Source organism: Leptonotus elevatus, chromosome 7, assembly GCF_054856555.1.
Source record: "Leptonotus elevatus isolate MCC_2025b chromosome 7, RoL_Lele_1.0, whole genome shotgun sequence".
Classification (NCBI taxonomy): Eukaryota; Metazoa; Chordata; class Actinopteri; order Syngnathiformes; family Syngnathidae; genus Leptonotus; species Leptonotus elevatus.
The window spans coordinates 13,989,609-14,007,811 of NC_141245.1; the positions used below are offsets into that span (position 1 = coordinate 13,989,609).

At 38.5% G+C, this 18,203-nt stretch overlaps 1 protein-coding gene across 7 annotated transcripts in view; it reads right to left on the reverse strand.

Moving 5' to 3' along the window:
* The window catches only part of kirrel3b (kirre like nephrin family adhesion molecule 3b), a 219,663-nt gene that overhangs the window by 66,188 nt on the left and 135,272 nt on the right, over nucleotides 1-18,203 (reverse strand). For all 7 annotated transcript variants that reach the window (XM_086080588.1, XM_086080587.1, XM_086080584.1 and 4 more), the window contains exon 6: nucleotides 5,803-5,952. In XM_086080588.1, coding sequence (XP_085936714.1) covers nucleotides 5,803-5,952 — 150 coding nt within the window. The remainder of the gene's footprint in view (nucleotides 1-5,802; nucleotides 5,953-18,203) is intronic.

Below are 18,203 nucleotides of genomic sequence, written 5' to 3' on the forward strand. Positions count from 1 at the left end.
ATTACTGATGGTTGGTTCATTGAATCCAGTTGTCTTTAATAGAGCATGAAGTGGGCTTCATTTTATACTGGTGCAGTGAGTTATAGCCGATTAAGCCACTCTCTGCATTTCACCCTCCTACGTGTAGCTTTTAATCTTAAGGGTCCATACACTGAGAGCACCAAGGACAAAGGAACACACCAACATTAAAGCTACAGGGACTATAACCAAAGCAAGGCAAAAAAAAAAAAAAAAGTGCACCGGCAGTGTTGGGAATGTGAAACTGAAGGTGATAATGACTTATAGCCTTAAATTTAATATTTTGTGACAATGTGTCCTACATTGAGTAAAATAGCCCCATTACATTAAAGCCAGTTGTAAAAGTAAAAGGGTTTAATATAGAGCCATCACATTTAAAAGCTTCAATTAATAATATTAATAATCATTGACGGGGAAAGACATTCCTTTGCCGTGTGCAGAAAAAAGGCCTGAAATAGCAGACGCATCATTATGTGTGCAAGGGCATCAAGAAAATCATTGAGTTTCAATTTTACTGTATGTTCATTGATGAGATTCAAAGCTATGATGACATTGTGGATCACAAGGGTAATGATCATTGCATAATCACAATGACCTTGAGTTCACCTAGAGAACATTTAGGTACTGCATTCCGACACCAGTACTGACTTCAAAAAATGGTTTTGCTATGCTCGTTGAAATTACAAGCAATGTTGGTTTATATGACCAATCCAACTTTCAAACTTAAAATCTCTAATTCCTTAAAACTACTCAAATTTGGTGAAATATGCTTTAAATATCTGATAACCTTTTTGGAATCACTCTGTTATATTGCATGAAGCCGGCATTTTGTCACTAAACTTCAGTTCCGGCAATGCTTAGTTCATCAATTTTTCAAAGTAATTCGTTAATGGTCAAGAAAACGGACGGATCGTCTGTCAACATTGACAGGATGCCCACCTCTGCTTCAGTTGATACAGCTTCAAATGATTAATTTTTTTGCATCTGTCTGGATTTTTTCCCCCCCTAACTTCGAAAAAGTTTGATCAGTGTCAACAGCACAAATATTGTGTTAAGAAATATTTAATGTTTATTATTATTGATTAATTTGAGTTTTTGTGTCAGGTCAATTTTTATTTTCTTTAAATAAAATTAAATACTATTACCCCCAACCCCCCACCCCCCCAGTGTCTTAACTAGTTTAAAGCAAACCACTGACCCACATTGTTTACACAACAGCATGATGTTTCCTAAAGGGCAACGTTTTGTCATTTGGAATTATATTGAGTTGGCAGCGTCAGACAATAAGCATAAAACTGTTCATTGCAAAGTATGCTCAGAGGCTGTTGTAACCAAAGCAAGTAGCACAACCAAATGATTTCAACATCTGAAAAAGAGATGCACAGCAGCAAATGCAGCTCAGTACGTAACTTCGAAGAACACAGAAGGGAGCCTGAAAACTCTCGTTAAGAAACAGACGTGAGCGGAATCATTTGCACATTGTATGACAAGAAAGCAGTCTGGTAAAAAACATTATCAGTTAAACTGCACATTGTCAAAGACCTAGTTCCAATTTATAGGTTCCAAAAGTAGTGATTTAGCGACATGTTGGTCTACTTCTGTGGTGTACGCAAGATGAAAACTTTCCACGGCTCAACAATCACAACGGGAAATTGTTCTCTATTCTTGCTGTAGTTAAGTGCCACATCAGAGAGGGTTTGCAGTGTAGTGTGTCACATACAAAGGGAATACCTTAAGCCTGATGTTAGATACGTTCAATGATAGTTTTCTTGTTGTATATTAATCACAAAGAGGACAAATGTGTTATTTCATTGCTGTTTAATTGTTGAATACTTAAAATTTATATATTATATTTTTTGAATATATACTAAGGATTGTGTTAAAAATGGCATTTCCTTCAAGAGGAAGGACTTAGTTTTTTATAATATGAGAAAAGAAGAAATATTTCTATTTTTTATGTGGAAATTAGAAAAAAGCTAAATGTATGCCTGCTGTTTGGCCTCAAGAGAACCAGTCAACCACCGTGCTGCCCCAGATAATACATAATTAGCATAATAATACAAAACAATTCTCACGGACCAGTGCTGGGATGGAACCAACAATTCCTGGTGGTTGCGAGTTGAGTGCACTAGCTAGATGGTAGTGCTCGGCACTATCGTTGCTGTTTTCAATACCAAATAACCTTTCAGTCATTAAGTTATTTTCATGATCACATAACATGCTAGTGTCCTAACAGATTTTAAAAGAAAACCAAATACGCCAGTACACTGTGTATCTTATGAGGGCTGATGCTCCCCTATATGTTGTTGTTATGTATGTGTTCTTTGAGAAAAAGCACAAAGTGAAGAGTGTTTTGTTCTGTTGGCATTTGCCAGACAAAATGGTTGAAATCAGTTTATACTGTGACAGTTGATGAAATAATTTAGTTATAATTTAATTTATTATTTAATAGTTAACTTATGCTTATATGACAGTTACTATTATTAAACTGCTACTTAAAAATTGCCTGTAAAATTAATTTGTTTTGCGATGGTGATAGTAGTTTAAGGCTGGCATTCTTTCAAAGTGTTCATTTAAACTGATTATCATGGTATCATTTTGGAATGAGAGCAAATTGAAAGTGGACCAGTTTCACAGGACGGTTCGTGCACGACTTTGAATGTTCTGCAGTAATTTGGCCAATCAGTTAATCTGTGCTTGTGGCAGTCTAACATTTCTGCATTCTTGTCTAATTTCTCTAACTGGCCCCATAAAGGAGATTCATTTGAATTTTAGGTGGAAAGTATACTGTTGCCTGTTCTCTTGTTATTTTGTCCCACATCGGCAACATGATCATAAATGTTGTGAGTAAGACTAAAATTGTCACGCCGTATCAGGTGACGGATGATGATGCACAAGTGATGTGTTCTTACGCAGGGACATTGATCTCCGTAGTCAGCGAAATTTCAGAGTCGTAATGTGGTACCCAAACCAAACAATGTAAAATAGGCCCATTAAGGAGTAATGAATCCATTAAGGGGGAATGGATTTGTCTTGAGGCTGGATCAATGATATGTGTGTGTGGGTCTGTGTGTGTGTGCGTGTGTGTAAGCAAACACACACTTGAGGCATGGCCTAATGAGTTAAAGCTTTCACCTAGAACGTGTTTCACACAATGTAAACACAAGGGGATAGGAACAGGTTTCAGGTGACTGGTGCACGTAGTGCATGCATGAAAGGACTCGTAACATGCACACACACACACACACACACACACACACGTACTTTCACTCACTGATGAACATCCAACTGTCACATTCTCATCCCAAGAGCTTTTGTTTATGAGTTGCATACATGCCAAGCACCATCCACATCAGGCATACAAACACTTCATTCTCCATCTTTTACCATGTGTGCAACTAAGAATTAATTTGATGTTGTTTTTTTAGAAGCCACAATCATCATACAAAGGAGATGTGTGCTATATCATGCATATTTATGACACTGATTGGTATTTTCTGAGGGCCTACTTCACTTCCTACTTCAGCAGAATGACAAAAAGGATATAGGAAATTCTGAGTTATCGTTTGCTTTTTGTGTTGTTTATTTCGAGTGCTGCACCGTGACGGTTTGTTTCATTTTAGTCACCCAAACCATGAATGGCGGCTGGTCCCAGACGGAGCACGGCATTGCACACGCAGCCTCCGTGGTTGAATAGCCAAGCAGACGTATATCATTGAAATGCTGCACGCAACATTTGATTTGGCACACTTTTTATGTATACAGCTGTCGCTTTCTTTTCGTCGTGTACATTTTGCTTTGCATGTACCATCACTATTTTATTGCAGAATGCCTTGAATGTCTATGTAGACAGGAGTGATAAAAAGGACAGCTGCAGAGCTCTTTATTTCGAGAAAGAGTCATCCGCCTGAATACAAGGCGCTCAGTCTGTATCATAGTGTATCTTGGGAGCTATCTTCTCCAGGCAGGCAGCTATTTCACCCTATACAAGACCTTGTATATTTTACTGCTGCGATAAGAAAAAAGATCATGCTGCTTTTACATCATTCTGGAAAGATGAAATTAATGAGCCATGTCGAAATTAAAAATGTTTTGCCCCAGGACAGTCCATCATTGGATATATAGTTTAGGGCTGGTCTAACTTGTAACTTCCAACCTCAACCTGCCTCTTTCTACAAACTCATTAAATCTTCTGTTGCTTTGGTAAGGAAAAAAACATTGTCTTTCAACTTCCGAGAAAATGGTTTACCTTTGAATTCTGAGTAAGACAAGACAAAAACTGCAGGGACAGTAGAGCTCAATGAAATAATTATACATTTGAATCATAATTCAAGCATTATGAATGTTGTTTACACCTTGTTTATTTTTGGTAATACAATATTCCTTATACTACTTTGTAGAGTCCTTCCATTCACAGTGCCTTGGCCTATTGGTATTCATTTTGTATTAACTTGTAAATCTAGGTTATGACTTAGGACTCTATTTTCGTGAATGGCATACATCTTGGGTGGTGGTGGGTTAGACCTAGTGTTGGTAATCGCTGAGGGTGTGGTCACAGCATACTCCAATCACGACCAATTAAAGTGGCTCCTCTAAATCCCTTAAAGAGTCTCAACATAGCAAAGTGGACACTTGGAGACCTGTGCCACCCATTGGGAAGATTTAAAAAATACAAAGTAATAATAATAATAATGCCCCCTGTTCACAATTTTGACATATGTCTGACATCCACCACACATGTCCTTGGAGCTTGTTATCTGTCTGTCCCAATTAAACCAGCTGTCTACATTGCGTCGACACTCAGACGGTAGAGACTGGCCTGCCAAATTGGCAAACACGCAGCAAGCCTTGCAATTGAACGAAAGTCAGGAAACGCCAGCATTTGTGCCCACCCGCAGATGCGCTGTATACAAAAATAGAACCATTGGACTCAATGTATGCGATCATGGCTATTTATACTACCACCATAACACTTTCTATTTTGTATGTACTAAATCATGGTTGAAGAACTCAAATTTGTTATATCTTTAGCAAACTGTGCTATAGTTCTTTTGGTGGCATTGCTAGTTGTTAGGCCACCAGAACTAGTTGGGGTCCTAACTATACTCGCTAGAGTGTGTCACAAAATATGGTCGATAGAATGTCATTAGACGTGTAGTAACTGAGTAGCAAGGGCAATTCTAGCACCAGAGGTTTAGGGTTGCTGAAGCAAAATACATTTGACTGTTTTGTACACTTTAATGTAATGTCTATGAAAGAGATCATGCTTTTTGTGAAAGTCTGAAGAAAACTCATTTTGATACAGCAACACCTCTACATACATATTAAAAGGATGCCCCCAAACGGGCTAGAAATAACTAATGCTTACACGTGTGAAACAAATTAGCTAAGTTCCATACACCTATTGAGTATACCATGCTGTGAGGAGAGAGCTGACAGATTTAATTAGATCTCGAGGCCAAAGTAATTTGATAAACAATTTGTTAAATGATTTGGATATTCAACGTGTTTATGGATTTTCTCATTCATTATGTCACTGCTGGAATCGTTAGTGATGAGAGTTAATACCTTCCCTCAAGGCTGAATATGCATACATCTTTGATGAACATTGGTGAAGCAGTTTAATTTGGATTGGAAAACATGATGTATTGTGAGTCGAAATGTTTTATGATTTTCAAGCTTCTCTGTCAACATTAGACAGATTTAGGCCAATCATGTGGTATATATATATATATATATATATATAGACATTGTCCGGAGAGACATGCAGTATGTGCTCCTTACCTGAGAGGTCCCTGCCAACCCCGAGCGCTAGGCCATCTTTGATCCACAGGACAACACCATGGTAACCAGGGATGGAACATGGTAATGTCACAGGTTGGCCAGCCACCACCACCAAATCCTGTGGTTGCTGGGAAAACATTGACTCTCCACCTGAAAGCACAACCAGGCAGATAATTCAGACTTTTATTTTTTAATGGTTGCAGTCAATGGCTTAAGTGCAACATGAAGGGAAAATTATTGGGAATTGCACCATTTGTCAATTTCTACCAATTCTACACACATCTCTTCTCAAACACATGTTAAAAGAACTCTTGAGGGTGAGCTACAAATGTGTTCTGTTGCTATCTATGATGCAAAGATGAGATACAAGCATCCGAGGTGTCAGCGTGATGTCAAAACTGAAGTGCAGACTCAGAGACAGCTGTTCCACCTCAAATTGGTTCATTTATGAAGGATGTCCTCATACAGCCAAGCTGGGCCTGTGCACACGGCAGATAACACCATCTCGTCTCCCAACAGTGCTCCAGCGGCATACATTAACTCAAGCTAGCACCCAAGTGTTCCGACTGTGCAACTGCTATTAGCTGCACTCCTCTGCTGCGTGATCATGCAGAAAGTGGTGAGCAGTGAACTCCATTAGAGGAAGAGCGTTTGTTAATGGGGACCGGTACGGTGAAGAGGGGTAGAGACAATGGCGGGTGGTGGTATTGTGAATTACCTGCCTATCAAACCAATATCTTAACATGCATATGTCACATTGATTTGAATGCAATGCTTTCCTTAAAGTTTGAGTTATTTTCTCATTTTCTCAGCATTAATTATTCCTATACATGCTGCAATCTATTATGCTTCTTTCTTTTATTCAACCCAAACCAATGCCTAAAAATAGCCACGTTGTAATTAAGTCTTTTTTTTTTCAGATAATGATATGAAGCAAAAAGAATGCATGTGAAAAATCTTGTCAATTACTATAATAAGCCAAAAGCGAAGACATCACAAAACCAGTATGTGTTCTTACGTCTGTATACGAAGTAGCACATCCAGAGCCCAGACCTGCTCCTCCTCAAGCACCAATGCATTGAAAACAACAATTTATCTTTGCCCAATGAGTCTAATTGGTCTTCTTAGGGTTATCTTGGATAAGGCATTAGCCAGTTAGACTCTAAAAGAAACCGCCATTTACTTAGACGGAAGGTCTAATGAGCTAATCTAAATTATGCAGACTTATGCACTATGGGCAATGTTGTTGGGCAAGGAACCATGATTACTTTGTGGGTAGTCAAGATAAACCCAGCACACAATTTGGCTCAGATCAAGTCACTTCAAAATAATCCAGCAGGAAACTACCATATAGAACCGATCAGTCAGAATGCGATACACAAAAAAAAAAAAAAACTGCAACATATGACTATTGGTCACAGTAAAAGACAAATTTCATTCAATAGAAGAAAAAACGCAGCAAGAAACAATCTGCTGCAGTAAAGTGGAGAACGTGTGGTATATTATATAAGAGTTGAGACATATGTGTATCATATTATTATTCTTTCTTGCTGCATATCTTATACACATACAGTATGTACACATCTAAATGTTGCAATGTTCACAAACTGTGAATCTGCTCGGACAATGAGGGACCAGCATGAGTTTACATCTACCATGTAGTATTGGCTCGGTATGCTTAGAACCCCATTTGTATTAGAATTAGTCCTTGGTTGAACCAGGAAAGTGTGTGCATAGCGAGTAGCAAAAATGGCAAGCAGAGCGCATGCGAGGAGATTAAGATGTAGAAGTGCAGCCCTGGACAAAATTTTTCTAAATTAGTATAATAATAAAAGTAAAAGCAAAGCCCAAAGGGAAAACTCTTGCGTGGGCCAACAATTGCTTGGTTGGTCGATACTCTGGCCTTAAAGTAAAATAATAATGGATCAAAAATAAATTGTTAAGTCTTCTTAATATTGGCAGAAACCAAAAGGCCTCCAATAATCACACTGAGCAATTAGGAGAAGTTTTTCTTTTTTTCCAAACAAGTGCACATTTTATTCCCTTGAAGCCAACTGTTAGAAAGCTAAAAGGCCATTGAGGCCTACTTGATTAAACCGGAATCTCAGCAATTGCTGTCATTCCTTGACTAAGAGCCCAGAATGGCCATTGAGTGTATCAGTGACAGAAAGACTTGTGGTGGAACACCGACTTTTTTTCTACCAATTTTGTCTTCGCTAGAAGAGACCAGTGGACAGATGAAGTGGTCAGCAGAGGGGGCTGGGTTTACATTACTGTGTTACATTCATTCATCAATGCATTGTATAAATCTCATGTCACATGTATCAGATTTAACCTCAAGCACCCAATCTCGCCCTGTCAAGTGCAATAAGGAACACATCCTCCACATGTGCATAAAGTATTCTAAAGCCAACAAGCCTGATTCTGAATTCATTACCATATTTCTAAGTTTCATAGTAGAGGATGGGTCAAGATCCATATTCATAACAAGGCTTTATGAAGCATTCTAATAGGGTGAAATCAATAACTTGTTCACACACCCTACATTTGGATCAGCACTTAATAGCACAAGTTCATTGACACTTGGATAGGCCTACTGTTTGTTTATCCTTGACATTTACGAGCCATGCATCCTACAGTGAGAAATTGCCAATATCCTTACATATAGGCAGAACAAAATGCCACAAATGCATTTTTCTAATACTTCCAAAACGTAATGGGTCATTAGCCACTGTGACTGTAACAAGTTTTAACAAACTTCGGAAAAAAATGGTGTCTATGCACCAGTAATTCTGGAGAATAACAATCAAGTGGTAACTAACAGTAGACCTCTGCCAAGGCTGAACAGTGCCAATCGACACCCACCTCTGGCAAATGTATGCATGTTAATAAAATCTGTGTGCTATCCACATGAAGAAAAAGTAAAACATTTTAAGCACTTTTGTATGAATGTTTTCCCTCTCTTTGGCCATTCTCGCTCCATTAACAAAGATTTGTCAAAAAACAAAAACAAAGATTTGTCAAAACTGGTTGAGGAATTTTGGTGTGATCTTACTCATTAATAGTAAAATCATCCATCCATTTACCGAACCCCTTATTCATATTTAAAAAAAAAACAAATGGCTTGCGACCAGTGCCGGTAGTTCATTTCTCGGTTATTTCAGCCATATGCTAAAAACCCTAACCGTCATTAACATTCAGCTGTTAGCTGACCGACCATTAACGCCTCATTTTGTTTACTTTTTGTTTTGCAAACAAATGGATAGTCAAACGATCCTGCGCACCCCTAGGAAAAAAAGAAGCAGGGATTTTTCTGCTGACAAGGAACACATAATTTAGTCTATGGTTGAAGATAACTGGTCAGGGCTAACAGATTAACATTCCAATGAAGTGACCAAGAAACAGACAAATACAATTTGAGTCAAGATGGTAAATAATCAGTATCACCAATGTCAAAGTCAAGGCCACAATAGTCTCTCTTTTGCGTGCCTAACTGGCAACATGAAGGCAGCATTAGCCATAAACGCCATCTTGAGAGTTAACCACACTGTTAAAAAGCTAGTGGCAGTTCTTAGGTGTGTTAATTTTATCGTCAAGTCAACAGACAGTTAAATTTAACCGAGTTTTGAACGACAAGAAACTGTGCTGTTAAAGTTAACGGTAACCGAGTTTTGAACAACCGGGCACAGACAGCTGGCATAGGCACCAACACGCCCACGACACTAATGAGGATAAGCAGCTCAGAGAGAGAGAGAAATAATCATCGATAGGTGGATAAGGGGCATGATCAAACCTTCCAATTTGCAAATGGCTCTTGATTACAGGTGTTGCAAATCGGCAGAATTGAACAATCTTGTTGATTTACGTTTGCACAGCAGCACAAAATGGGACTGGGTGCCCATATACCACCCACAGGGATGGGGGATTAGTGACACTATCAGATAAATGTTTTCCCCAGCAATTTGGATTTGCTAAATCATGCATATTGCCTTTTCATATCTTTGATAAGAGTTTATCTGTCATCATCAGACAGCTACCTTTTCCCCAAAAGAAACCCTACAGATTTTGGCAATGATCTGCATGCCCAACCCTATTTAGTTCACAAAAACAGTCAAGGTCATAGCAGTCAGTTGCTCTTTTTGTAATTCACAGGCTAACATATGCAGAATAACATTTCAAAGATGGATGCGATGTAACTGCAGATTAAATCTTCAGAGATTAGAAAAGATTCTGCAAACAATCAGACAGCGGGAGATCAACACAGTCATTATATGAAAGATTTAATACCAACGTGTTGATGAAAATCAACAGCAAAGGTTATCATCCGGAGAAAATGATATTTTCTCTAGGTTTGTCTATAATTACAATTACCCAGTCAAACACAAAACAATGTGTCCAACCAATAGTCAGAAAACATAAGGCATGCCTTAAAATATGTACTACTTCTTTTGGAGCTTTAATTTCTCACGTTTGATTTTCAACAATTAAATTTCGTTGTTGCCAAAAATGTTTAACAACATCCTTTTAGGTTTGAATAACAAATTCTGTTTTGAAAAGCAGTTTTAGACATTTGAATGTAGTGTTGTTTTTCTCTAACATTAACAGTTGCAATCTTCTGATATGGTTGTACAAAATGACAAATGTTTTTTTTGCATCAATGAAATGCAAAATTCAATCTGCTAATCACAGTAATCATCCAAAGGAAGGATGTGCCAACATGTTTGATTTATTCCATGTTGTGAGTTTTTGTTTTGTTTTTTTACTTCCAACCTGATCCAACGTGGATGCAATTAAATGTTTACATCAAGACCAAACAACCTTGACATAACGACTGCTCAGTTCTTTCAAATAGACTCTGGAATTTGCAAAGTACCATCCTGCGTCACAAATATGGGCACATTTGTGACGCAGGCCGGTACTTTGTATCGCCTGTTGTTGTTGTTTCACTTCAGATAATCTGTTTACTGTTGGATAGTTGCTGCATTTCCGCACGCGCCGGGGCTATTTTCTCCTTAGGGCTAACTGCCCCCAAATTTATCGCTCAGTCAATCAACCAAGCTTGGAAATGATGTTTATACTCACACATTCAGGCCACTTTAAAGAAATAATCAGCATGTTGCCTGTGCGCCATGTGGCCACACGGCACTAAAGCTTAGGCCAAGATCATTATCACAAAGTATTATCCCTCTGCTCTCACTATTTACTCACAGCTATTTACGGAGGTATGGCTTTTGAATACGTCTAAGGGGGTAACTTGAACACATAACAGCAGTACAGGAGTACAGGAGGCCACTTGTTTGCTTTCAGATATGTATACTAAATTGAGGAACTGTTGAAATAAACAGCAGGGTATGACGACCAATACTAAAATAAATAAATATATACATAAACTTCATAATCTTTCACAGCAGGGGCCTCAGCAGGTTTTCACTGCACAGGAAACAAATACACATACTTATCAAAGGGGGATTATCATTTAATATGAATGTAGCTCCTTGCTTAAACTTAACAATTTGCACCCTCCCAAACCTTTCTTCCTTCTCCACTGTGGCACAAAAATCTATTATTGTCTTTCGGTCTCCAGACTATGATTAGTCATAAATCCTGCATGCATCAACTTATTCTGCACATACAATTCTGATTGTGCTGCTCAATTATCAACACTGTGGCCACAATATTCATCCATCCTTTCATGTTTGTGAACGTACACCTTTGCCATTATTTTTGAGAATGTTTTTTGACCAATCACAATATCTGGGATATAGCTGAGTCGAAAGGCAAATCTCTCGATTTACTGGTCGATCTACGTTCCTACCCTCACCTATGGTCATGAGCTGTGGGACCGAAAGAACAAGACCCTGAATACAAGCAGCCAAAATTAGTTTCCTCCGCAGGGTGTCCATTCTCTCCCTTAGAGGGTGAGAAGCTCAGTCATTCGGGAGGGACTCAGTGTCAAGCCGCTTCACCTCCACATTGAGAGGAACCAGTTGAGGTGGCTTGGGCATCTGGTTCGGATGCCTCCTGGACGTTTCGCAGGAGAGGTGTTCCTGGATTATCCCACTAGTGGGAAGGCCCCGGGGACGACCCAGGACAGGCGGGAAAGACTATGTCTCTTGGTCGGCCCGGGAATGCCTTAGGATCTTGCCAGAGGAGCTGGTTGAAGTGGCTGGGGAGAGGGAAATCTGGGCATCCCTCCTAAAGCTGCTGTCCCCGCGACACAACCTTGGATAAGCGGTAGAAGATGGATGGATGGATGGATGGATATACAATATCTGGGAGTGTTAAAATGGCCACAGCTTAAAGTCACACTTCTGTTGACATTTTATGATGCCATTAAACTACAGTGAGCTCATCACATAAGTTAACAAACAATTCTATTTGATTGGGTCAGACCTTGTGCTAGTATAAAGAGTTAAAATTGTTTTTTTTTCTTGATATGAAGTACACTCCGTCCATATTACATCTCTGACTAGCGATTGCAATGGAACATACACATTTGACTGTTGTCCCATTTTGAGTTTGAATACAATTTGCCCCTAAAGTTGCAAACAAATCTTAGGGGGTGAACCATCATCAATTGCATGTGTTCTGGTTTTCAGTCTCACCAAAGGGTATTGTATTTTAATTGCTAACATAAGCTAATGTTAGCTGCTTAACTAGACACCCAGATTGATTGAGAGAGATAGCACCAACAAATAATTAAAGACATTTTCTTTGTTTTTTTCTGTGACTTGAATGACCAGGCTCGACAAATGGTTTTAAAAGAAAAATAAGATGAGAATAGAGAAAAAAGAACAATATAAGTTAACGGTTAACATTCGTCACTCGTATTTTTTGCCACAACTGGCGAGCTGACATGTTTTATTGATTTTATGTTTCACCTTCAGCTGCCTCACTTCTATGCATTCAACATGGATTCAGTTCCCACTCTGTGACAGTGTGAAAGTGAGTGTGAATGAATGCCTGTCTCTATCTGTCATGATTGACTGGAACAGTCCTGGGTGTAGTCTGCTTTTCACCTGAGGTCAGCTGGGGTAGGCTCTACTGCTATCCTGGACAGGATAAGGAAAATAAAACAGATGGATGAATGTTTCTTTATGTTAAAACAATAGTGGCTATGTTAAGAGCTAAGAGCTCCATTAAATTTGCTAATTTAGCAACCATTTCTGGTCACATTGGTGCTCAACGTTAGATCTGTTAGAACTGTACAGCCTTTCTAGAGAGCACATATGAGCTCAAAAAGTGCATATGAAAAAACAAAACTATGAAGCAAGCAGTGTTGATCTGATATTTAGTCTGATGTGTAAAGCAGTCAATAATTCTGCTGATGAAAGTGGCATCCCTAAAACGAAGATATCTTTACAAAAGCATGAGGCATGCAAGTATTGTACACAAAGCCTAATTTGCATTAGGAAATGCTTGAACCAGACAAAGTACAGAAACTGCCATCAACATGGAAAGTAATAATATATACACAAGACTAGAGGCAAATCTCAACCTGCCAAGAGAGGAGATGCAGCACTGACAAAGCTTCAACTATTTACCAAAGAACATGCTTCATGGTTATTATTATTATTTATTTATTTGAATTCAATTCATTTTTATTTGAAGCTGGACTTGAAAACTTTCCAGTCTGCCTTTGGCCAAGCTTTCAGCAGAAACTGTGATATGGAACAAGGCCCAATCTTTCAGTGAAACTAGGTTTTTGTTACACTCATTAATATCAAAATGTGAGCGCCTTAGTGTAGCTGGCATCAACAATGGCTAATAATTATGAATAATTCATGAGGCCCTATCGCTCACATTAGAGGAGACATGTATTGTAGTGACTTTATCTTCCTCATCATTGTGTTCAAATCCTTCCCTTCTGCCCATCCCCTTGTAAAACACACATTGAATGCAGAGTGATAATACAATACGCCTATCTGGAATATGATGCCTGTCATTAGGAGCGAAATGTGTCAGCGGCAATGCAAATTCATGAAGCTGGGAAGACAAACATGGGTGCCACTGCAAGACGTATTTATTCCATTTCTCACACTGTGCATTAGTGGTGCATGACAGTTGCCAAGGCACAATCAAGATGAATCACCTCAGATGATGACTTCTATAAATTACAAATGGCAACAGCAGGAGGGCCTCCGAGGCACACACTTTATCATTAGCTACACGGCCAGAGGAAGTGAGATTTCATGGACATCAGAGACAGGAATATCATGGGCCACAAATTGATTATTACATCTCTTCCGGCTGCATTTTTCCAGACTGCTTCATTGGATCCTGGTTCAAAAGGTCATCAAGGCATCATTTGAAATTAAATCTTCAAATAAGAGCATAAAACAAACAAATCTTATTTGTCTTTGCATGAAGTACAACCGTATTTAAGACGAGAGTAGTCGCTTCATTGGGCTTATGTGATCATTGTGTAACACAGGAATGCCTCACCGTTGATTGTAATTACTGTTATAATGCCACATCTCGTCTCCACAGTAACTACAGTTCATAGGGAGCTGCTCATACGTTATATATGGTATAAATGGAAGCCACGTAACCCGCCTCTCTTGGTACGTATTGATAAAAAAAAAAGTGCAGGGAAACGAAACCACTTCTCAAAACGGGAGTACTTTTTTAGCCGTTCACTTTTGCATAATGGCAAGTGGGGACATAAAAGGGATGCAAATGAGGGAGGGCCGAAGAGAGGAGGAGGAGTTGGGGAGATTGCTTCTGATTGAATAGGAAAGGTCCCTTCTGTTTTTCAGCTCTATCCTTACATCCTTTCTTTGTCAACTTACACCTCTTCATTGCCTCTGCCACTATAGTATTTGTGACAGCGTTTGTTTGCCGTGCGGGCTAAGAGCAAACACTCAAGTGTTTACTGAGCAACTAGGCACCTGATGATTTGCAAGTAAGACTTGTTTGTGAGGATGAAGATCTATCTCGAGGGGCATTTAAAATGAGGCAAATTGGATTGATCATGTTCATTCAGGATTGATCAGCATTTGAAAAGGTCTCAGGAGTTTGAAAAATAGAGAGGCATTCAATCCAACAGGACATGTAGTGCGATACATTTTTCTATAATACATAAATGGTACAGACAACGAATTTGTGCATTCTTGAGATTCCTTGAATAGGAAATAAAGAGTAGTATGGATCAAAGTGCATTGAGAGGCTTGATTGCATCGAGTGCACGGACACTCTAGTCATATCCTTGTTACTACAGAAATAAATAACCTTGCCCATAGGATAGTACATTTTTTAACTTCACTTGAAACTGTGATACAGTGGCTTCATGTGTCCTTTCTTTTGGGTAATGGTGTGGTTTAGGCATAATGGATGAATAGGTGGGCACCATAGAAAGAGTGAAACAACTTAGAATCAAATGCTTGAAAGTAAAATGTCACCATTACGCATTTCTTCAGTTTTGCTAATAAACTAGTTGTAATGGACTAGAATTGCTCAACTTGGCATTGCAAATCATGCAGTTGGGATCCTGACTCCCATCACTCAAATCAACAATTTTTTTATAGAGCACTTTAAAACAACCAATACTGTTTTCTTAAGGTGGAATCCAGGGACAGCATATACAATGAAAACATCATAGGCCCCAGTATTGAACCCTGTGGAACAACATACATTCCGTTACACAGGTGAATGCATATTGCACATTAGGCTTGTTAAAAAAAAATCGATTCGGCAATATATCGCCATATTACAGCGCGCAATTCTTGAATTGATTTGATATGCGGCCAAATTGATGTTTAAACATAATTTATTTTTATGGAAATATTCTACAAAACATCTTCACAAGTTAAGCATGGAAGAATGTTATATTAATGGAACATTAAGCCTTAATATTTTATTTCAATGCTGTTCAAACACGAAACAGATTGCAACAGATTGTTTGTTAAATACAGTGGCTCACAGTTATAAGCCTGAAGTTTCAGATAAATAAATACATATTCATACAAATCATACAGTGTACATGTACAAGTTTACTGATTAGTATTGTCTAAATTTGAGTTTTAAAAAATTGCAATAATCAATTTTTAGATTCATATCGGGATTAGTCGAATCGAATTGCGACCTATGAATTGTGATATGGATCGAATCGCCAGGTACTAGGCAATTCTCACCCCTAATTGTCCAATCTTTTTTTTTTTTTTGCTCAACATAGTTGGTATGAAGGGATTACAATAATAAATAAATGACACGACGTACCATCACAACAGTCACAAGTCGACTGCTGAGTGCTCCAAATTTGTGTCGTGTGTGTGTCTTGACCTCAACCGAACCCCTGAAACTACCTCACTCATTCCCTGGGGTTCGATTGTACCCAGGTTAAGAACCACTGTGCTACTGCTTTCAATTCTACACTTTGGTTAAAATTGGAACTATCCACTTGGGATGATTAATTGTCTTATAATTATCTGCTAGAAAATATCTAAAAAGAAAAAAAAACACTTATATATGAAACACATATCAATAAAATCATACATTAGGTAGTGAGTCAGTGTAGCAGTGCAGCATGCAGGTAAATACAAAGGCTTGTGCCCTGCTAGAATGTTAACATCTGTCACTATCTGCCACACAAATGACTGACTATATATTAAAAAAAAAGTTCATTGTCGCATAATAAACATCAAATTGAAATGTTCCTCCGAGAAGAAATGTGGCGCCATTAACAGCAAGGCTTTTGCAGAGCTTTCTGTGACTCACTGTAAAATCCCCATTCGACACCCTCGCTACAGTGGAGACATCCATTTGCCTCTCATCCTCCTCAACTATTTGCTTCCCTCAGAGACAGCCTTGTCTCATTCTTCATTGTGGGCTGCTGTGACATTGAAAGAGACCCCTAATCAAAACATTTGTCTTTCTTTCAGATGGCGCACAGACCGGTGAATGAGAGCTGACACCAGTGGGAGACATATTTGTCCCAATCAGGGCCTCATCTCCCTGTCCCCGCCGGGCGAGTGTTTCATCTCGACAGGCCACTGATGAATCCACCACTTAGCCTTGATTTGGAGGAGCGGCTCGCCACCGCCAAAGTGCCAGGTTAAATCACAAGTGACAGCGCCCAGCCATGGCCATTACACAAAGTGCCTTTACCATTAATGCATGTAAATGTAGCAAATATGATGTGTGTCTTATCTATTGTCAAGTGAGCTAATCTTACATTTTTGTACAGTCAATGTGGAATTACAATGTTTTTGTGTGCACATCCTAAAGCAAGTGCTCGTTATTATTGCAGGTGTTAATGTTATTTCAGGGGATACACAAACTTGATTTGACAAAGTTCTAATTAAGGATTTAGTAGTATTTGACATCTTTCTCATCAAACTCGATATTTGGCAGTGTGTGCAAGTGCCTAATGTTGTCTGTCCATCTTTTACTATGTATTGATAATATCTATGTTAAAATACAGTGGAACATCAAGTTACAAACTTAATTGGTTCTGTGATCCCGTTTGTAACCTGAACTGTTCATAATTCAAGGTAATATTTCACATTCGAATGAATGCAAATGCAATGAATCTGTTCCAGACCCCAAAATAAGTTACCGGTAGACTCTCTCCACCCATTTTTATATTTGATTGTTTGATTTTGGCATACCAAAGTCCAAAATAAAATTAATAGAATGGGCCATTGCGACATCGTATTGTCATTTAAAATATCAATTAGCTACACATTTCTTTTGGTCATTTTTATAATTTTTTGATTGTCTCACTAATGCTATCACCACCGAACACTTATATTTACAGAAAGCACTGCTTCTTTGGCGTGGATGCAGCTGCTTCTGGCATCTGTGATTGGATGAATGTATTTTGCGTAGATGGAATTTCCGCCTGGTGACAACATGTGTGGACGGCTGTTTTGGCACAATTGCACCAACATTAACCGTTCATTATTGAATTAAATAGATGCTAAAATTTAACAAACATCATGCATACTGTAGATAGCATATTCTGACAAAAAATTATTTCAGACTTCTATTAGGCAGTCATCATTTATGATTGGATAAAATCTTTCTACCAAACTAAAATTGTTAAAGAGATAATTGTAACTTGAGGCTCCACTGTAACTATCGTCAAAATTGTTAGTCAAAAAGGTGATTAATACCCAATTACCTATATTGCCTAATGGGTGATATCATTTTAGGTTTTAATGCTGTTTGCAGCTGCAAAAAAGTGAACCACGATGAGAAGTGTATCTAATATTTTGGTTCCCTTAACCAGCCACATTAATGAGTCACACCAAATAACAAGTGAACATTATTATCTGCACATTTAAAGCAGCTCACATTTTGGATTATATCTTCTTTTCGATACAATTGTGGCTTGTCATTGTTATTTAGCGAGAAGATGCAGTAGACATTGTTTCAACTAATTATAAAACATAAATGGC